Source organism: Geotrypetes seraphini, chromosome 10 (genome assembly GCF_902459505.1).
Source record: "Geotrypetes seraphini chromosome 10, aGeoSer1.1, whole genome shotgun sequence".
Taxonomy (NCBI): domain Eukaryota; kingdom Metazoa; phylum Chordata; class Amphibia; order Gymnophiona; family Dermophiidae; genus Geotrypetes; species Geotrypetes seraphini.
This window is the reverse complement of record NC_047093.1, coordinates 25,237,721-25,261,013: the sequence shown is the minus strand read 5'-3', so window position 1 is coordinate 25,261,013 and position 23,293 is coordinate 25,237,721. Positions and strand designations below refer to the sequence as shown.

The 23,293-nt window shown below is 37.1% G+C and overlaps 1 protein-coding gene across 9 annotated transcripts in view; it reads right to left on the bottom strand.

The window, feature by feature from the left end:
* SPAG9 (sperm associated antigen 9) overlaps nt 1-23,293 on the bottom strand; it is a 163,046-nt gene that overhangs the window by 43,349 nt on the left and 96,404 nt on the right. For all 9 annotated transcript variants that reach the window (XM_033960498.1, XM_033960501.1, XM_033960499.1 and 6 more), the window contains 4 exons: nt 21,927-22,019; nt 17,872-18,039; nt 6,710-6,881; nt 1,587-1,814 (listed from right to left, as the gene is read on the bottom strand). In XM_033960498.1, coding sequence (XP_033816389.1) covers nt 1,587-1,814; nt 6,710-6,881; nt 17,872-18,039; nt 21,927-22,019 — 661 coding nt within the window. The remainder of the gene's footprint in view (nt 1-1,586; nt 1,815-6,709; nt 6,882-17,871; nt 18,040-21,926; nt 22,020-23,293) is intronic.

Here is a 23,293-nt window from a genome sequence, read left to right as displayed (position 1 = left end):
GAGGGAATCCTCTAAAACCCGACCGTCGGCGGCTCGGGGAATCCCTCCGTGGGCGGACGGAGAAGACCGGGCTTCTCCACCGTTCCCTGCCGACTCGCGAGGCACCATCGGCGGGGAGCTCTGGGCGCCTGCAGCCGCTGCCGACGGAGCTCCTCCACCGCACCGGCCTGAACACCGCTTGCACAGGCCGGCCGCGAGTGCCTCGCGTCTGGAGCACAATGAGCACTTTTTCCCTTTAGAAGTGCTCATTGCTCCATACGCGACCTAGCTGTAAAAAAAGTGCCGGTTAGTTGAAAAAATACAGTAAAATACAGTTTTCTTAAAGGGATACAACCCTCCAGACCAGCACTACCTCAGGATTTTTTTTTTTTTTTTTTTTTACAGAACAGACTCCACAGGCTCTCGAAGCAATATGCCTTGCTTGATTTAGGGGGCAAGGCTTACTGCTGAGGCTCCTCTAAAAAAATATGGGGAGGTGGAGGAAGTGGGGGGAGGGACCCCGCTCGTGACCCGCCGGGTTTGACACCCCCGAGGTCGGACGAACCCCCAAACAGAGTCCGTCCAAGCTCCGTCCGGCTAAAAACAGGGACAATAAACCTCTAAACAAATTCCAACAGCCCTACCAAGGGAGATGGGTACAGATCACTCAACACCTGCTGGAGACTGAAAGAAGACTGAGGGAAATAGAGAGGAGGGGCTAGGATATACTGTCCCAAAGTTTTGTTTTCAGTCTCCACCTGCTGGTCATGATTAGATATATACCCAATCGTAAAGTTAACCTCTACTGGTCTGGAGAGTGCTAAAGAATAGATCACTTACAGGTCATTGACCTAGGGGGCCGCCGCGGGAGCAGACTGCTGGGCATGATGGACCTGTGGTCTGACTCAGCAGAGGCGATTCTTATGTTCTTATGGTCCTCGCTTTCAAAACCTTTCATGAAGCGATTCTGCACTACATGAAAACTAAACTACAAATCTACTTCCCAAAGCAACCACTGAGGTCCCAAGGAGAAAAACGACTAACCATACCTCCTGGCCGCTCCATCAAAACTGAAATAGCCCGCAAACGCTCCTACTCACATTTCATACCCAGACTTTGGTACACCAAAGATCACTAGATGGACTCTGGACCATCAGGAAGGCTGTGAAAACCTTCCTCTTTACAAACCCAGTGCCTTAAAGTCATTCACCCAGAAATGCCACTCAGTCAACGCACCTACGGCCACATAATCTCACCAGATGCTACTTAGTGCATATGTTTTATTGTCATGTCTATATTGTAAATTTATGTAAATTATGTCATCTCTGTCCTGTCTCGATTATTATGGATGTACTTTGTAACCCGTTCTGGGCTCCTTTGGGAGGATGGGCTAAAAAATTGAATAAATGAATAAAATATGCTTATACATACAGATATTAATGCATGAGACAGGATCAGCAATACTGGTTTCAATGATTACGTGTCCTTAATTAGCAGGAGTGTACTATCAGTGGTTTGAAAATAATAATTGCATAGTACAAACAGCAATACATAAATGATCATTCAATGTTTTTATTTAAATAATATTTGGATGATTGTTTTTATACCTGGATGGTAGTCTCTCACAGATGATGTAGTGCTAACAGTCGGTGATACTGTAGATCCTGTAACACCTTCTGAAGTACAACCAACTACTGTGATTCCTCCCAAGAGATTCTCAGCTCCTGAAGAACTGAGACTTGTTATGCTTCCAGACAAAGATGATCTGTCAGCCTGGCTAGTATCTGTATCTCTTGAGACCTCCTCTCCAGCAGGATAATCAGTCTCCCTGGCCCCTGGAAAAACAATCAAAGCTTTTAAAACTGACCTTTTAGGTTACATGGGATCAGCAAGAAATATATTTTGTTGTCCTATTGCCATTAAATGGAAAACAAACATGAGAAAAAACCTTCACCCCAGTGAACAGCAAGAAACAACAACGAAGGTGACCAATTGGTGCTCAATCTCTTTTATTGTAATAAACTATTTGATTGTTGGTTTGTATGAGGATTACATGGTCTTGTAATTGATCTTGAAAAGTGGACAGAGCAATGCAGATTGCTCGAAGCTCCAATAAGTTGATCTAAAGTGTTTTCTGTTGAGAAGACCAGGCTCCTTGAGTGCCTAGGCTGTCGAGATTAGATTCCCAACCTTGCAGCAACACATCTGTCGTGAGAACTTTTTGATGTGGAGGAGGCTGAAAGAGTTGACCTCTGGAGAGATTACGGTAAATGGAATGAGCCACAACTGAAGAGATTGCTGATGTTGCGGTGTTTCTTGGATTTGAGCAGAGATGGGATCTGTGGCTTGAAGTCATTGGGAGAAAAGAGTCCATTGTGGTGTCCTGAGATGAAGGTGGGCAAACGGAACTACATAGACTGTGGACACCATGTGGCCTAGAAGGTATAGTATTTGTCGTGCACTCAGCTGTGATTGAGAACAGACCCTCTGATAAATGGTGCAAGAGGTTGTCCTGTCTCTGTTGAGGTAAAAATGCTCAAGTCTGAGTGCTGTCTATCAGCACTCCAAGTCTGAGAAGGGGAAAGACACCACTTCTGGCACTTTACTACGAATCCCAGAAGTTCCAAGAAGTGAGCTGTGGAAGTGAGGGCTAAGTGAGCCAGGATTGGTGAGGATACCTTTATCAATCAGTCATCCAGGTACAAAAAGACATTGAAGCTGTACATACATAAAGTTGCAGCTACTACTAAGTACTTTGTGAAAATTCAGCGCAGATGCCAGGCCAAAGGGTAATTTCTGTATTTTCTATAGGCTTGTAAAAAGGGAATGTGTGTATACACTTCCTTCAAATCTAGAGAGCAAAGCCAATCATTTTGTTCCAAGTTTATTTAAAATTTTCTATCCCACCCTAGGGAAAAACTTCAAGGCGGCTTACAATCTAAAACATATTTAAAATACACAATATACAAAAAATAATCAAAACAATACAAAACATAAATAAAAAATTAACATCAATGACATTCTTTTGTCTTCCAAGATCCTCACAGTGCTACCAGTTATGCCTGGGAATAAGCATCAGAAAAAAGATAAATCTAAGTGTTCCAAGAGAGGAAACAGCATCCCCAAAGACACCATGCAAAACTTCTCCTTCACTAAATATTGAAGACCTCCTGACTTCTAGGGTATGAGGAAATACCTGGAGAAGAACCTACTGCCCCTCTCCGCTAGGGGTACTGTTTGTATTGCATTGACTTAGAAGAGGGCCGAGAGTTCTTGATGAAGAAGACATTTCTGATGGAGTTGAAAAAAAGAGTCTCTTGGAGGGTAATTTGGGGGAGTATTTTGTAGGTGGAGGGCATAGCCTCAAGAGACAACTTGCGCTGATAAAAAAAATGACGGAAAAGACTGCCCACTTGTAACTCTGATGGGAAAGATGAATGTTGGCAATGTTCTCCAGCAGAAAGTCAAAAGGAAGGCTGTTTTTGCTGCAGCTGAGAAGACTGAGATTTTTGCGACTTGCTCTGCCTGGGATGCCTGTGAGTGGGAGTGCGTACGGGAGGAGAAGAAAATCTGATATCGATGCCTAGGATAGCATGATGGACATCTATAAGGAGCAGTATATCTTCGGGTATGCTGAGCAGGTTGAGAAGATTGAGCCTTTGACAAAGTAGCCATGAAATCTGTACGTTATTTCAAATTTTCTCTGTAACCTCTTCAATACGATCTCCAAAGAGTTCGTCTTTCATGCATGGTATGTTGGCCAGTCTTAGACATTGGGTTCAAGGTCAGAGACGTGTAACCAAGTTTGTATGCGCATTGCTATGGAAACCACAGACGTCCTGGATGATGTATCAAATGAATCAGAAGTAGACCTAACCATATATTTTCTGGTCTCTGATAAGTCTTTAGTCAGCCAATTTTGAGAGTTACTGAATCAACGACTTCATGTAAAAAGTCATATGGAAGTTATAATTGAGTATTCAGTTAGTGAGCATAGGTGATTGAAATACTCTTCTGCTAAATTTATCTAATATTCTGCCCTCTCCACCTGGTGGTGCACTGGCTTAAGAGCAAGAACTTTGAGCCCTTTTCAATGCTGTCTCTACCACAAGAGACTGGTAATGGAAAGGCTAGCATGGACTGTAGCCTATACAAGGTGTCCAATTTTCTGGAAGCTACAGAAACTGTAAGAGGAGATTACCAAATTTTGAAGAGAACTTCCTTCATAAGATGATGCAAAAGAAGTTTGACACAGTCTTTAGGCCATATATCATAGTCCAGGACTTCCATGAGCTCAGCTCAAGGTTCCTGCTTGGACTCCATGTGAATAGGAAGAGCCAAACCTATTTGCCGAATGAAGACAGTACATGACAGGCTCTCTGGTGGGAAGCACCTTTTTGGGAGAGGTGGAGGATCTTATGCAATTCCAAAGAACTCATCTGCAGACACCTCAACCTCTGAAAAATGGGAGGTCTGCGTCCAAGGGCTCTCTAAGTGTACGGGTAGACAGTGACATTGAGAGTTGAGAATGTCGAGTTGTCATCTGGAATGTCTCGATCTAGATGAGGAAAGGAGGCTTTGTTTATTGTGAGATTCTATACTGCTACTAATGACTGGGGAGTCAATTCAGAGCGGTTTTGCATGAGCTTCTGTAAAGGTGTCACAATACAGAGTTACAAAGAGCTTCTGTGAGGTGTTACAATATATGGGCTCTCTACAGAGTTACAGGGGATTCTGTAGCGATGTTACAATACAGTTATTAATACTGGCATAATTATGCCATAACCAATCATCCTACTTATGTTACCAGCACATTGATCATCTTACTTATATACATACATTTATACCAAATCAATCAACCTATGTATATTCACATATAATACTAGGTTTATTATTGCAGCTAAGTACATAATATTTGCACACCTCCTAAGAAGGTTGGCCATTTCAACTAAATATAATCTATTTATTTATTTAAAAAATTTCTATACCGTTTAGCACTAAATGGTTTACATAATTTACATACATAAATTCTAAAAAACGTAAGACAAACGCACAAACAATCCTCAGAGATCATACCTGCAAACACCAAAGCTTATATAGAGATCATGAACAATTAATCAATTGTACATTTGATATCCCGCTTAATGCAACAGATCAAAGCGGCTTTACAAATTTATAAAGAATAAAATTTATATAATAAGTAAAAAATAAGAGATAAAAAACAGTAAAATAATTCAAAGTTATAGAAATTGGTGAGTTGTCAAAAGTTTTGCACTGGCCTATTGTAGGGTACAGCTATGCAGAACATGTGGTTGTCAGACTCCAAAATCCTTGAAGTCCTTAGTGTCAACGAAATACCTCCAGGTAGAGTATGGGTCTCAAGAACTGTTGAGTTACCCTTTGCATTAATGTGGGCATGTTCAGAAAGCTAATCACACCAGCTATATCTTATTTCGTCAATCTTCCTGCTGAGAATCTCATCCAAGACCCCCAAAGCCAAAGTTAAGAGGGTACATACATTAAGTGAATCCATGTTCTCCTGGGCGTTTGAGGAATATTGGCGACCTGATCTCAGGCCCTTGAAGACTGTTCCATTATCTGACATAAAAAAAGAATGGTACTTCATAAGGGAACCCTTGGTAGGTTTGGCAGCTGCTATTATTTCTGTGCTTTTTAACACCATGCTCAAACAAGGACTGATGCTGCTGTTTCTTCACCTCCACTTAACATACAACACTGGTGGCTTTCAATGTTTAAGAATCTGTTCAATTTGCTCCTTTTTTGTGTAGGCATTGGTTAATATCTGACCTTAGTGGCTTCTACTGTTGCTTGGTGCAGAGGTAGATCAATGACTGTCACGTCACCACATCTTTAGGACCTTTTGCGAGAGATGCCAATGATGCTGGACTCAACTCTGTTCTTCATGGCTATGAACCCATCCCTTAGTCATCGGGAAACACAAACAACAGATGGTTCATGATCTGTATATGACAATGCAAGCACCAGGTATAAGTATCCACACTCTGGATAAAAGTCTTACTGCATCGCCTACCTTTTCTGAAATCTTTAGGGGATCATTTTTCTGAGACCATTGTAAGACATCTGATTCTAGTTGGGAAACCTTTTGGGCAAAAATAATTGATTTAGGTGGCTTGTCATCATGGCCTTGGTAGCACGGTTTCACAGGGGTCCGAGGATTCGCTTTTGCGCAAATCACACTAACATCCATTCTAAAGAACAGCTGAACTGGTACTGCACAGTATTCAAAAGGTACATCTAACAGAACTGCTGAAATGTGTGTGTATCCAGAAGCTTCGAGCTCAGGTAGCCTTTACTGCTGAAGCTCAATCCCAAGTCTCAGAGGATATATTGTTTTTAAATCTCACTGTTATTTATGTATAGATGTCGGCACATTTTGCTGGTCCAACATTCCCTTTGTTATGCATTTATTTTCTTGTATTTTAAATTGAATGGAAAAAGGTCTTATTTCAATAAAGTTTAAAAGCCATGAGTTGCACAAAATATGATTTTTTTTAATTTTTTTTTAAGATACATACAGTGGTAGTAAGGTTTTTCAAAAAATGACTGGAAAAGTATTCATGAGACACAAAACTGTGAGGACTTGAGTGACTGGCTACAAGGACACTGCTAAGAATCAGAACCCTTTTGCACCAAGTGAAATACTCTGTAAAACCCTAATATGGCCGACATCATCTTTAAAATACCTCACCTGGTACACTAGCAATACAAAGTACATGTGAGTTGCAAACAATGAAACTATCCAAGATGTTTCCAGGCTGGTTGGCATCAATAATGACGACTTTTGTTGTTGATTGAGTACTAGTACAGATCCAGACAAAACTGGACAATTCTTCCTGATGCTTCAGCTCCTTCTGCTGCTCCTGAAACCCAACAAAAGATCATGTCAACTGCAGATGAAAACCCTGACAAAGTCACATAATACATAATGCCCAAAAGAAAAAAAGAATATGAAGAACAAACGAAGGGCAAAAGACAGAATGGAATTGTCCAAATTAGAATGATGTGCACCAATAAAAGTGTCCTCCAACTCTTCTGATAATATAAGAAACTTTATTCTTCCAATAACACAATGATACATCCAACGACTCAATGACTCGACATGTACATGTTTCAGCCAACAGGCCTGCCTCAGGAGTCTACAAGTACACGTATAAACATATAGAAAAAAATGTCATATTAAACAGTGCATCAAATCATAAATACATTAAGAATGAAAAAACAAAAACAGACAATTTATATTTATAAAAATAGGAGATCATAGAGAAAACAGCAATAACAACATGCAAAATATCATAGAAACAAATTGATATTTTAACAATATCTCAATATTAATGATAAAATTTATCAAATTCAAAAACCAGGTGAAATATAAATTTTATAATACATAACTACTAAAACCATAAAAGATCAGAATAAATTGTATAAAAACAATATAAAAATAGGAAAACTGATGTCATAGATATACTCTAAACTCATAGGCATCCTTAAGATACAAATAATAATAAAGAACCAGCAAACAAGAAGGCGTGGAACACCAAATACCCATTAAAAAGGCCAATATGAACCAGCATTCAATCTATTGCTGTGAAATTCATCATGCATGCCAATAGCATGTTTTTGTGATATGCAATAAAACCTCATTGAACATAAGAAAACCAAAAAATGATAAAAACATACCTTAAGCGCCTCCAATAATAATATCTGGAAAATACTTCTACTCTAAAAGATGTTGCCAAACTTCAAACAAAAATCAATAAGATGTCATGCAGCAATAAAAATCAAATCAAATCAAACCATAAAACAAATGAAGGGATCAGAGGTAGGAAGGGAGAGAGAGGAAAAGGAGATCAAGAGGGATGTTGGTGAAGAGATTGAAAGTGTCAGAGTGTAATGGCAGGGTTGGTGCCCAGACATGGGGCAACTAGGTTATCCCTATCACTCAATCTTAGATACTTTAAAAAAAATAAAAAAAAAATTTACTCCCCAATTCTTTCAAACCTCTTTCTCTCGATCATGTCTCTAGTTTCTACCTCTAAGATTCATTCTCCTTCTGCCGAGACTTTTTCCCCCTCCTACTACTCTTTCCTCTCAAAACAATACAAATAAAATAATTGGGGATCCAGCAATTGCCAGAAAATGACAAAGCTTAAAAAAATGCAACCCCCAAACAGGAGATGTGCTGATGTTTTTAAGAGTTTATATGGTATTTTTCCCCCCCATTGTTTCCTCTTGCTTTTAACTCGTATTGTCTTCAGTCTACTAGGAATTTACAAAAATTTAAACTAAAATTTTCTCCTGTTAGAGGGATTCTAACTTTAGGTAAATTTTCTCATTCTTTGGCATATACTATGGTGAAAGTTTGGAATGATCTTCCCTCAGTTATTAGAACTTCTTTATCTTTGATCCATTTTAGAAAAAGTTTGGAAACGTAACTGTTTAAGAAATGTCTAATGGAGAGTTGAAGGAGTTTGCCTCCTAAGGAATTTCTCTAATCGATTGATGAATGTTAATATTTACGGGGGGGGCGTGGCTTAACGCGAGCACGAATGGAAGGGTGATCGCGACGCTCCTCATCACTAGGCAACTATTAATGAAAATTAACCCCATATTACAGAATTTTATCAAAAAAAAATAAATTCCTACGATCCTGAAGTTATGATGGACTAAAGTTGACTTTCTTCGCTGAGACGGAAGAGACGCCTGGGAGGTGAAAAACCAAGAAGCAAAGGTGCCGTTTTTTGTGTCTTGAGCAGTGCTGTGTGGAAGGCTGGAGACCGACGGGGATTGAAACTGGCGGTGAACTGCCTAGAGACAAGGAGAGAATTTTCCTCTTTATAAATAATTTATATGGTGAGCTGGTTCCTGTCAGTCAGCGGTTTTGAAATGTGCCCTCCTCTGCCGGTGATGAGGCGAGGTCTGGTATGTGTGTGAAATAAACTTGACAACGGTTTTTGAAACTTTTCCCTTGCTGCTAATCTTTAAAAAACAAGAATTGTGAATGATTAGTATTAATATTGATCTCCTCTGCTGAAAATGAGACGGATTCTGATATAGGAGAATCAAGGGTGGGATTGCCGGTTTTTTGTTCAGCGCTAGAGCAGTGCGGCTTCGGCGGCAACTGACAAAAAAGACCTGAAGGGAAAAGAAAGAAAAACTGCTGGTTTTCATTGTTTTTATTATCGGATTCACTTTTCTGTTGATGTGGCACGGTAATAAGAAAAGATGTTGAAGTTTTAAACTGTCTAAAAGATTGATAAATAGAGGAAAACATCTATCTCATTATGAGGCAATTGTCAGTTTGACTTCTAAATGCTATGACAGTTTGAAATAGCTCTCTCCTGACGGTACTGAGTTGGAGTCCTGAGAGAGATCAATTAATCCTCAGATTGAAGCAGTTTCTTGAGACATAAAATCAAGACACTTTAAAGGGAAGAACATTGAATATTACATTTAATTAATAAACAGAAAAGTTTTCACTTCAGACTGATTGGGATAGAGGGCTGCCTGTCAAAGATAAAATATGACAGTTTGATATAGCCCTCTCCTGCTTAATGTCAAAGCAAAGCCTGAGGAAAAAAAAATATTTCTTCTGTGCTGAATAACATAGTGTTGAATTTCTGCTGTTTGAAGTCAGAATCAAATTCTGAGAGAGAAAGACTTAAGAAAAAGGGGAAAAGGATCTCTTTTGTTGATTATTATCAAAGAAATTTTTATTCTGACCAGCTATATTGAAACCAAAAAAAAAAAAAAAGGAAAAAAGATTATTCTTTGATAAAAAAGGGGATTAATAAAAAAAATTGAGAGAGAGGAATACATGCATTTTCTCTCAATAATTAAGTGCCGAAGCGCTGAAGACAAATAAATATCAGCTTATTAAAATAAATACTGAATTGAATATTACTTTCCTCTGACAAAGCTGCGATTGGGCTTGTGAGAGAGGAGACAGAGAAAAGGTTCAACGGAACTTTAAAAAACTGAAACAACAAGATATTGAGGAAATTGAGAGACGCTGAGAAAAAACAGAAGAAAATTGCTTAAAATTGGTCAAAATAGGAAAAATAACTCTAAAAAAGTGTTGCTCTCCTCAATCAGGGCTGCGATTGGGCTTGTGAGAGGAGAAAAAAAAGAGTTCCCCTACTTCAATGAAAAAGTGAAAGTGAGAAAAGAATTTTCAAACTGACATAGGTAAAGGAAAAAGAAAAGAGCTTAAAAAGAAAAATATCTACTTCAAAAGATAGAACAAAATCTTGGAAGAAAAGAGATTAAAAACCTAAGAATACCAAATCTAAAAGACTAAATACAAGAAATAAGAATAACAAAAAAAAAAAAGATAACAACAACATGACAAGTACCAGACAAAACAAAAATGAGGCTGGTACATCTGCAAAAAGACAGAAACAAGAACAAATAACACCAAGCAAAATACCACTTCCTATCGAAGAATCAGACACATTAAGCAAAGCTGAAGTCATGGAAGAATTAAAACAAATCAAACAAATGCTTAAAGAAACTATAACTAATATGTCTGAAATGAAAGAAGAAATTTTAAATATACATAGACAAATGGAAGTTAACAACAAAAGAACAACTGAACTAGAATCAAAAATGGAAAATATAGAATGTGAATCAAAAAGATGTAAAAACGACAGCCTGGAATTAAATAAATTAAAAGATCAACTGGAGGATTACGAGAATAGAGGAAGAAGAAAGAACATCAAACTCTTTGGAATACAAGAAAATCTAGAGGGAAAAAATACTATCCTTTTCCTTGAAAATTTAATTCCAAAAATTCTACAATTAGACTTGAAACAACCAATTGAAATTGAAAGGGCGCATAGAATCCCAATAAAAAATCTAGAAAATAAAAACAGACCAAGACCAATCATTTTCAAAATGTTGAGATACCAACAAGCACTAGAGATACTAAATGCTGCAAAAAAAGATAAAAACTTAAATTATAAAGGATCAAGATTATGGTTTTTACCAGACTTCGCCAAAAACACAGCAACTAAAAGGAAAAAACTACTAGACATGAGACCTCTACTCAAAGAAAAAGGATTTAAATATGGTCTATACTACCCGGCGAAAATGAGAGTGTCATCTGGAGACAAGTCCTTATATTTTGAGGATCCCGAAAAACTAAAAGAGTTTCTCTCTAAACCAGAACCTATGATATATTAACATAATATATTAAGAAGGTTTTGAAGACTCTATGAAAAATTAGAAAATATAACATATCGAAATATTTGAAGAAATGGAGGAAAACAATACAAAGAAAAGACAATAATAATTATATGAAAGAAAGAACAGAATATAGGAGAATTATTAAATAATACACTGCATATATGTTTAAAATAATTATATGTTGAAATCATAATACTAAGGAAATACAAATTAACATATTGTTAAATGGAAAATGATACATTAATAAAATGTTATGGAAAATGATTAAATATATATAAAAAAACAATATAGATAGATAGAAGGGAAATTTGTTTAAACAATTGAATATTGATTGCCTGGAATGGGGAGAATGTTAGGATTACAGTTCCAATGTGTATCCTTAAGCAGCCAATATATTGGGTGGGAAAGGGAGGGATAAGGAGAATATTTATTAGAATAATTAAGGGAGATACATTAGGGTTAAATATGTGTGTCGTGAAGAAAATTTTTTGGATATTAAATATGAAAGAAGAGAGGAAGAATAAGATAATGAAAAGTATTAAAATATATAATGTCTTTTAAAATATATTCTATTAATGTCAATGGCCTGAATCACGTAATTAAAAGGAAAAAAATATTAACATTTTTAAAAAAACAAAATGCAGATATTTACTGTCTGCAAGAGACCCATCTTAATATGAAGGAATCACAGAAATTATCAGGTGGATGGATAAAAGAATGTTTTTTTGCTCCAGCAGTGGGCAAAAAAGCAGGGGTTGCAATCCTTATAAACAAAAAATGTATGGCCAATATAAAGGTAAAAAATTCAGATCCACATGGTAGATGGATACATATCGATATAGGTATGGGAAATGATACCCTGACGTTATTTAATATATATGCCCCTAATTCGAATCAATCAGAATTTTTCAAAAAGCTACAAAATATGTTATTACCACTGGCTGCCTCTAATTTAGTGGTGGCTGGAGATTTTAATGCTGTAATGGATCCATTATTGGATAAAAAACCAGGTAAAAATATTAAATCTTTAGGTCTAGATAATTTAGTTCGATCATGTGATTTGAAAGATATATGGCGTATTCTTCATTTTAATGATCAGGAGTATTCATTTTGTTCACAGGTTCATAAATCATTTTCAAGAATAGATTATATTTTTGTTTCAACAAATAAAGTGCAACAAGTGATTAAAGCCTCCATTGATCCTATTATCATTTCGGATCATGCGGGAATATGGATAGAATTACAATTAGATCAATTAGAAAATAATAGACCTCTTTGGAGATTTGATAATGCATTGCTTGTGGATGACAAATTTTTGGAAAATTTTAAAACACAAATTAATGAATTTTTTCAAATAAATTTAGTGGAAGATACATCTATAGAGAATGTATGGGATGCATTTAAAGCAACTATGAGGGGTAATATCATATCATATTCAGCTTTTATTAGGAAACAAATTAAAAAACAATATATAGAATTAGAAAAAGAAATAAAAATATTAGAAGCTAAATTGATAAGTAAATGGGAATATGAAGTTTTGCAAGCTCTTTTGAAAGTAAAAGGTAAATATAATGAATTAACATCAAAAATGATAAGAAAGGATTTGTTTTCCAAACAAACGATGTATTATGGAAATTCTAATAAGGCGGGAAAATTATTAGCAAACTATCTTAAGGCAAAAAAAAGGAGAACTAATATTAATGGAATAAAAGATGATAATGGTATAATAACAAATCAAACAAATATAATATTAAAACAATTTTTAAATTTTTATAAGGATCTATATTCTTCTGAACCTTATTTGGAGAAACAAAAAGATGGAAAAAAATTTTTAGATTTAATAAATGGACCTAAGATTCCTGATCATATAAAACGAAGTTTAGAAGAACCTATATCATTAAAAGAATTAGAAACAGCATTGAGATCTCTTAGAGTTGGATCCGCTCCAGGTGGTGATGGTTACACAGTAGAATTTTATAAAACATTTCAAAATATCCTCTCCCCACATTTATTAAAATTATATCAGACACAACTTATAAAAGGTAATATAAAAGGTACTATGGCTGAATCAATAATAATTGTTTTGCCTAAGCCAAATAAAGATCCTACTTTGGTTTCAAACTACAGGCCTATATCTTTGATAAACGTTGATAATAAACTTTTGGCGAAAATTTTGGCTTTGAGATTAGCCAAAGCTCTCCCACATATTATAGATATGCATCAAACGGGTTTCGTTGCTAAAAGACATTCCTCCAATAACTCTAGACTATTATTTCACATGCTAAACTTGTCAAAAAAAATGGATGAACCGGCATTTACAGTTTCATTAGATGCTGAGAAAGCATTTGATAGGGTAGAATGGAATTTTATGTATCAGGCTTTAGAATGGTTTGGTATAGGTTCTGGATTTATACAAATGGTAAAAACATTGTATAGCTTCCCGATTGCAAGATTAAATATTAATAATAAGATATCTGATGGTTTTCAATTGCAAAGGGGAGTTAGACAAGGTTGTCCTTTATCTCCTTTGTTATTTGATGTTGTATTAGAACCCTTATTGTTAGCAATACAGCAAACGAGGGAGATACAAGGAATTCCATATTCAGATATGGAATATAAAATTTCGGCTTATGCTGATGATATTTTGCTTTATTTGAGAAATCCAGAGTCTACCTTATCTTCTTTATTGGAATTAATTGATAAGTTTGGCAAATTTTCAGGTTATAAAATTAATTGGAATAAATCTGAAATTATACCCTTGAATGTTTACTGTGTAAAAGGATTATTTGATATTTTTCCATTCATATGGAAAGAAGAAGGATTTAAATATCTAGGCATTCAAGTTAAAAAAACAATTGAAGATACTGTAAAAGAAAATGAAAAATATGTATTAAAAAAAGTAACGGAGTTATGTGAACAATGGAACCCATTACATATATCTTGGTGGGGCAGAGTTCAAACTATTAAAATGATGATGTTGCCTGTGGTTTGCTACCAAATGAGTATGATACCTATTTATTTTCAGGGGTCCTTTTATAAGAAGCTTAATAGAATTTTAACAAAATTTCTTTGGCTTGGTAAAACACCTAGAATAGCTTTAGTAACCTTACAAAAATCAATTAAGGAGGGAGGGGTAAATTTTCCAAATTTCTATAGGTACCATCAAGCCTATATTCTACGTCAGGGTATGTATTGGATCCTCCCAGAACTTATAGATAATGCACCAGATTGGTTATATTTGGAATGGCGCCTTATGTTTCCCCTAAATTTAGTTCATTTACCAAGTATTAATATACCTAAAAGATACAGAGAAAATAAAATAATAATGGATACTTGGAAAACATTGAGATTTATTGATAAATTAACACCCATCCCAATATATAAATCAACTAATCAATCCATATGGATAAACTCCAAGATCAAAGTAGGCGGAGCTCAAATCCTTTGGAAGAACTGGATTATTGCAGGAATCAGATCTCTAGATGATATTATTTCAGAAGGTAAACTGCTGGATTTTTCACAATTGCAACATAGATTTGGTCTTAATAAAACACAAAGTTTTAAATGGTTGCAATTGAAGCAGGCCATTCAGGTTGGGTTCCCTGAATGGAAATCATTAAACAATCAATATAGTTTAAAGTTCTTATGCTTTAAAGCAGACTTCCTAGGACATCAAGCCGCATTGTGGTATAAATTAATATCTGGATATTTGAATAAAAAACCAAAAAATGGTCTAAGAGACATTTGGAGCATTGAGATTGGACATCAAATTAATGCATCTCAATGGCCACTAATTTGGTCTTGGAGAATGGGATGTACAGTGTCAGCGTCTATGAGACAAACATGGTTCTTTTTATTACATAGAGCTTTTTGGACCCCTACTCGTTTACAAAAACTAGACAGTTCTAAGTCTAATAGATGCTGGCACTGTAATCTAGAACCAGGGACATTAGATCATTTATTATATCATTGTCCTTATATTAAAATTTTTTGGAATTCAATTTGGCCACAAATTAATAAATTAATGGAAAATCATATTGCAATATCATATGATACAATTTTATTTGGAACAATGATGAGAAAAAAAAGTCAAATTTCACCAGAAAATAATAAACTTTTATTAATTATGACAGGGGTTGCCATTCAACATATAACTAATAATTGGAAAAATTACAACAACCTAAACTACACATTTTGGTGGAATACAATATGCCATGTTTTTAAAATGGAAAGAACAATAGCAGTACAAAAGGGGACATATAATAAATTTATAAAAATATGGGGGCCATTGACAAAATACTGCAATGATTAAATAATAGAATACTTTTTCTTCTTTTCTTCTTTTAGAGATTTTCTTTTTTTTTTTTTTTTTATGACACACATATAGGGGGGATAAGGAAAACAATTTATATATAATATATTATAATATATGATACAAAATGTAACAAATGATTAAAAAATAATAGAAGGGTGGGGGGAGGGAAATTTATCCAGAATATATTGTAGTAGATATAAATATGTTATTGAATAATTATCAATTATATTCCAATATGTTGTATACTTTTATAAAATTTGAAAATATTATATTAAGGCAATAAAAGGGTGGGGGGAGGGTGAAGGGGAAAATCAAATTCAGACATACATTGTGTTAGATATAAAAGTGATACCATGCATATATCAAATGTATTTTATTATTATGTACACTTTTTGTAAAATTTGAAAATAAAAATATAATGAAAAAAAAAAGAATGTTAATATTTACTACTTTTGTAGTTTCATCTCTTTATCACTAATGTATTATTAACTTAGGGTTCCTTTTACTAAGATGCGCTAGCGCTTTTAGCGCGCATTAACCCCCCGCGCTATGCGCCCAACAACTAACGCCAGCTCAATGCTGGCGTTAGCATCTAGCGTGTGCTAAAACCGCTAGTGCAGCTTAGGAAAAGTAGCCCTTAAAGTTTGTTAACCGGGTCGAGTACCCTAGGGCAGGGGTGTCAAAGTCCCTCCTCGAGGGCTGCAATCCAGTCGCATTTTCAGGATTTCCCCAATGAATATGCATGAGATCTATCTGCATGCACTGCTTTCATTGTATGCTAATAGATCTCATGCATATTCATTAGGGAAATCCTGAAAACCCGACTGGATTACAGCCCTCGAGGAGGGACTTTGACACCCCTGCCCTAGGGGAATGATCCGGTATATAAGACTGAAGATTAGATTAGAGATTCTACCTCGCCGTGGCAGAGACACAAAGAAAACAGGGATGACCTGTGGGCTCAATTTCTTTATTGTGGTCAAGACTCGATACGAACGTGTTTCAGCCAAACGCCTGCCTCAGGAGTCTGAGCCTAAATCCACAGTTGTTGTGTGTCCCAAAACATTCACTCTTATGACTGTGCTATTTAAGTCGAAAAGTCAAATTGGAAGAAATAAACAATGAAAGGCGTTTCCGCTGGACTGAACAGCGCCTTTCATTGTTTATTTGTTCCAATTTGACTATTCGACTTAAATAGCACAGTCATAAGAGGCACAGAAAAATCATAAAAAGGTCAAACTTCTGAATTCAAAAATAATGCCAGCTACAGCAAAAGGGTGAAGTGATATTAAGGAGGCGCTAGTTGGGTAGAATGTGGAAGGTGAAATAGAAGAACAGTGGACTAAACTAGAAAGAGCAAAACACATTTAAGTAAAGAAATTACAGAGAAGCAAAAGACTAATAAAGTTTACAGAAATTCATGGCAAAAATATTAGCAATCAAAATGTGCAAGGGATCTCACAAAGCAGCATAGGGAAGAATACCTATTAAAGTTGAAAGAAATGGTGAAGTGGTCAGGATGGCCCCCCCAAAAAAAACCCCAAACAAAGATAGCTAGAGGTACTGTGAGCTGATAAAGACTTTTTTCAAAGTACAGTCAAACCTCGGTTTACGAGTGCACCGGTTTGCGAGTGTTTTGCAAGACGACCAAAACATTCGCAAAATTGGCGCCTCGGAAACCGAGTTTGACTTGGTTTACGAGCGCCACCCCCCCGCAATCCAGCATCCCCCCCCCAACAACCCGGCATCCCCCCCCCCCCCCCGCGATCCTACATTCCCCCCCCCCGAGCACCGCAACGACATTGCTTACCCCCGATTGGGCACCGGCACCAGCACCAATGCACAGGTGGTGCCGATGCCCGAAGATCCTCCCTCTTCTGGCCTGGGCTGGGCTGGGCGGTGCGACGGAGATCCTCCCTCTTCCCTGTGCTGGGCTGGACTGGGCTTTGAGCATTTGCGCATGCTCAAAGCCTTCTGGTCTCGCTCTCTCCGAGATTCAAAAGTGACAATGCCAGCATCTATTAGATTTAGAACTATCTAACTTTTGTAAACGAACAGGGTTCCAAAAAGTTCTATGTTACAGAAAAACCATGTCTGTCTCATAGATGCTGACGCTGTACATCTCATCCTCCAAGTCCAAATTTGTGGCCATCGAGATGCAGAGCTACATCTTTTAGAAAAGATTGCTGGGACCTTTCATGGCAACCATTTTGTCAGCGGAGCCAGCAGGAGCAACTGGGGATCACTCTTGCTCTGATTGACAAAGAACTCCTGAACAGTTCAAACAACCCAATTCTAAATATTAGCTCTAATAAAATATTTTATAAGTTATCTTGGATATCTGCATTTACCTTGATCTCCTGTTCTAGCTTGTCTAAACTGCTCTGAGATCCTCTCGGATGCAAACTTCCTTCAGCTTCGGAACCTGAAGCATCACTGTAAAACACACTTGCTCCCACAACAGAGCCACCATCTCTTGTCTTCCCTCCAGACAGGTTGACTCCCACAGCACACCAAAGCTGATGGAAAAAAAAAAATACATATTGATTCTTCTTGCAGGAAAGAACACTCCTTGTAGGTAAAATTACCATTTACATGCCTCAGAATAATTCAGGTTGGGACAGAGGCAAGACAAATAATTCATGGATTTGAAATTATCTCTACTGTGCATGTCATGAGTCAAAAGAGCTCTTCAGACATTAAAAATGTATTAGACTCACTAAGGTACTTCATTTGGCAGATAAAACATTACAATTGCCCATTTTTTAGGCTGAATCTTATTTTGTTCCCATTTTGGCTTTTAGAAGTTTCTGAAAGCATCTTGTAACTATTTAAAAGGAAAGAGCACATTCATGTTAACTTATAGCATTCCACTGTTCTCCGCCTCGAAAATTCACTCGACAAATTCAAGACTAAACTAAAAATGTTCTTATTCCAAGATGCATACCATAGCGTCTAAATATTTCCTTTCCAACAGTCTGCAAAATAAACACAAACCGCTTTTAAGAAGCGATCCCCATTCCTGGTGTTTAATCCTCCCCTCTTTCCTTTAATTAATTTGTTTTTAATGATATAATTATTAACTTTTTCTTCCCTCTTTCCCCTCAAGCTCATGTTCGTATTTGTAATTTGTCTATTTAATGATCACATTTCCCCCCCCCTACAAAAATTTATTTTAACCTTTCATTTTTAGCATTGTAAACCAGCCAGGTGCACGTCGATGTTCAGTATATTAAAATTAATTAAACTTGAAACTTGAACGTTAATAGGAAATGTCCAAAAGTACTTGATAAAACAGTGTGGTTACTTGAATATATAAAAATAAGTCAAGAAAAAAGATACAGTGATACTTTATAGGACTAATTTAGTACATTTCTTAACTAGCTCTGTGGTCAGCCCAAACATTCTGTCTGAACGTGAGCTCCCTCAGAACTATCTGAACACTCATATTCCTCCCCATAGTGTGGGTCCAAGTTCCCACCTGTTTCCACTAACCAGTACTGAGCTCTGAACAAACCACTGCAGAATTTGAAGCTCTTCTAATGTGCTCTGGTGAGAAACGACTTCCTATTCAATCATTTATCTTAACATTTTTCTCTTAACTTCATTATGTTTTTATCACTTGCATTTCTATTTATATGGCTTGCTTTTTATTCTGATGTATTATTAAAATGTATGTATAGCTCCTTGTTGTATTTCAACAGGATATTTTGATGGAATTGTATGTATTGTTTCCTGTGTTGTGAGCCGCTTAGAACCTCCCCGGTATGGCGGCATTCAAATAAATTATTATTATTATTATTTAAACCCCTTCAAGGAAAAAAAGAAAAAGAACTATGGGAAACAAGGGGGAGGACAGAGAAGGAAGAATTCAGACCGAGCACCATCTTTTATTTAATGGAGCTTCAAGCTTCAAGTGGGGTACCCCTCTGCTCAACTGATGCCCAGTCCAGAAGTTAGGAGGAGTGTGTGGCGCAGTGGTTGGATCTACAGCCTCAGCACCATGGGGTTGTGGGTTCAAACCCCGCACTGCTCCTTGTGACCCTGGGCAAGTCACTTAATCCTCCATAGCCCCAGGTACGTTAGATAGATTGTGAGCCCACCGGGACAGAGAGGGAAAATGCTTGAGTACCTGATTGTAAAAACCGCTTAGATAACCTTGATAGGCGGTATATAAAATCCTAATAAACTTGAAACTTGAAGTTGTACAGTCTGCTTATCATCATTAACGGGAAAAAAACTTACTGAGCATTCAAAGGCTGCGCAGCGTCCTTAAAAGGTAAATCACTTTGTTCCTCTGTCTCCCACCACTGACTGATGGACATACCCTACAGATTCTGGAATGCTCTGGTATGGATGCAAGGAAGAGAAAGCGGAGACTTAGAGAAGACATGATAGAAACCTTCAAGATCCTGAAGGGCATAGAAAAAGTAGACAGGGACAGATTTTTCAAATTATGGGGAACCACAAGTACAAGGGGGCACTCAGAGAAATTGAAAGGGGAAAGGTTTAGAACAAACGCCAGGAAGTTCTTTTTCACCCAGAGGGTGGTGGATACATAGAACGCGCTTCCAGAGGCTGTGGTAGACAGGAGCACGTTACAGGGCTTCAAAGAAGGTTTGGATAGATTCCTAGAAGACAAAGGGATTGAGGGGTATAGATAGGTGTAGAGGTAGGCTATAGGGATAGGAGAAGAGGCAAGTATAGGGATAGAAGTGGAGATAGGTTATAGAGCTAGTCAGGGACCACTGCTCAGGCAATGGGCCGCCGTGGGAGCGGACCGCTGGGCGAGATGGACCTCTGGTCTGCCTCAGCGGAGGCAACTTCTTATGTTCTTAATCTAGGAATGCAAGGCGTTTGAAGTTACGATAAAATACTTTGCAACTAATGAGAACTTAAAGATCTGGATTTCCTACCACATTTATAAAACAAAAATTTGCTGTTTTGTTACTTTACTGTTTGGGATTTAACAGCTGCCTTTTCACAAGGAGATTCACCCAAAGCGGTTTAGAATACGCTGAATTGTAATCAGGTACTCTTAAGTACTTTTCCTATCTGTCCCGGCAGTCTCACAATCTTAACTGTGGTACCTGGAGCAATGGCGAGTTGAGTGACTTGCCAATTGTCACAGGGAGCAGGCTAGCATTGAACTCGCAACCTCAGGGTGCTGAGGCAGCAGTTCTAAACACTCTCTGTTCTCCCTGCCTCCCCCCCCCCACTCTACATTTCTCTTCAAGACTTTCTTTAGAATGCATTTATGTTTCAATTACATTTCTGCCTTTGACATTTTTTGTTCTTACTGTTCTTCCCTAAGGAAGATGGTTTTGGCCTCCAAAAGTTAATCAAAAATGTAGTAAATTAGTCCATTAGTCCAGGATGACTCACTACTGATATTTTCTGAAAACTAACCCTTTTTACTTTCAGTAGAGGGGTGCATGATGAATGAAAATTTCACTCCAAAAGAATGACTCCAGAAGCTTCCACTGCATTGCAAGGGTAAAACTGTAAGCACCCTGAGAAACTCCTAAGCCCCTACTTGTCCTGTTGTCTGTTAAGCTCTACTGAGCAGGGACCATCTCTTAAATATGTTATTGTACAGCGCTGTGTGCACTTATCAGCACTATAGAAATGTTAAATAGTAGTAGTCTGCTGTGTGCATGACATTCCCAGCTCAAGGAAATACTCTATAATCAATCTAATTTGTGTGACTTTCATGCAGTGCATGATATATGTCCAGATAGTGAAAGTTACTGTGGGAAAATAACGGTTTATTGGATGTTAAAATCCATACTATAACGAGAATAACTAAATGAGATTCCTGTCTGGGTGGAGGAAGTTGTAGGGAAAAAAAATATTGTGGCACGTCTTTAGAGACATTATGTTTAGATGGGCTGGAATGAGCTTTGACGGAGACTGTAGTAGATAGAACCTAATCACACCACATGGAAGGGCTCTGGGTTTCTGGCCCAGAAATATCTAAGAAAAAGGACCATTTAAATTAAATTATTAATTTATAGAGTGTGCATGGTTGGGCAGACCATTTGGGTCTTTGTCTGCCATCAGTTACTATATTAATCTTCTCTGTGTACTAACATATTGGTTAGTATGGCAGTTTCTGGATAATAAACTGGTTTTGTATTATAGCATTTTTCATTTTCAACAGGTTTCAAATGATTATTATTTTTGGTGATAGAGTGAAAAATACGGAGTCTATTCAAAAATGTTTTACAAACAACAACAACAAAAAAAAGGACAGATTTTGGAGCAGTAAGGAAATTCTGCTTCTGTTTTTTTTGTTTCATGTACTATAATGAAAGCTCTTCAGTTTCAGAAAGATCAAAGCATTGAATTGTTAGCATTTCATACACTGAAAACAGCAGGAAAGAAATGGCTTCGCATGTTTTACCTTCATAGATGAATCTTTCTCATCTAATGGTCTTAAGTAGACAGGCACAGGCAAATTCCTCATCTTGCCCTCACTATGTTCACCATTTGCCACCTATTAGGACAGATATGGAAGAATAAAAATGTGATATTTATCACTAAAAAGGGAAAGAAAAAAGGCATAAAACTCTTCAAACAGGTATTTTAGACAAACACTGAGGGCCTGATTCTAGAAGCAGCACGTGCCACAGCAGACATCTGCAAAATGGGTGCCTGCCGCATATCATATGAAATCACTGGAAGGCACCGCATCTAGAGTAGTGTGGGAGGGGGGGGGGTTATTGTGTGTGTGTGTGTGTTTTTTTAACATAGGTGCCATGAATATAGGCCAAAATTTTAAAGGTGCTGGTCTTGCACATACAGAGGCACATAGGGACACCTATGGAAGCCTAAGGCCACATCCGGCGCAAACCATGCCAACTCCAGCCGTAGGTGTCCTCAGGCAACCCTACACGCCTCTATAAGTGCGAGACAAGCACCTAAGAATGGAGCCTGCATTAAAAAACAAACAACAACGTGCATCTCGATTGGTTCATTAGACACCAGTAGGATGCCTACCTCTCCCTAACTTTGGGACACCGTTTGAAGAATTTGGTTCTTCTAGTCTACCAACTTTACTGCTAAAGCAGCTTATAAGTTTATCAGAGGGAGAGACAGATAAATATAAAATGTCTCAGTGAACATATATGCACTAATGCAGTGCACTTGTGCTTTATAAAAAGATACTCTCAGTACATGAGCAGGATTTCAAATTGCACATCTATGTTGGAAGCATGCTTTAAAAAAAAAAAAAAAGACTCCGTGTGGGCATGTTTAGTCAAATCAAAACAAAGCCAGACAAATATAATAGTCATGATATGTTGACAATGTTTTTTCAGAGTCACTTTTTGAAACATCAAAATAATATGGAGATGGGTTAAAAAAAACAAGCTCAATAGAGGATAGGTATTGATAATCATCTTTCACAAATATTTTTTCCATGCTTGCAATGCTATCTTGAATGCACTCTTCTTCAAAAATCTCATCTATAAGTAAAGATTGATAAAGATATGAACAAATTGTTTTGGAGTCTGTGTTTGTATTTACTAGGGCTGTGCCAAATATTTCTATTTGATTTGATCAGCCAAAGAATGATTTAAATTCAAATACAAATAATCCAGGGTTCTTACTGTGCTAAATCCTACTAAGAAACACTTGATCTCTGATTTCATGTTGCTTCTTTTATTGTTATGGTAAAGCTCAAAGCCCATTATTCGCATTCAGCTGAATAGCAAAATATGCTATTTGATACAGCTCATTTTACATACTGTGTAAAACACAATTGAGATG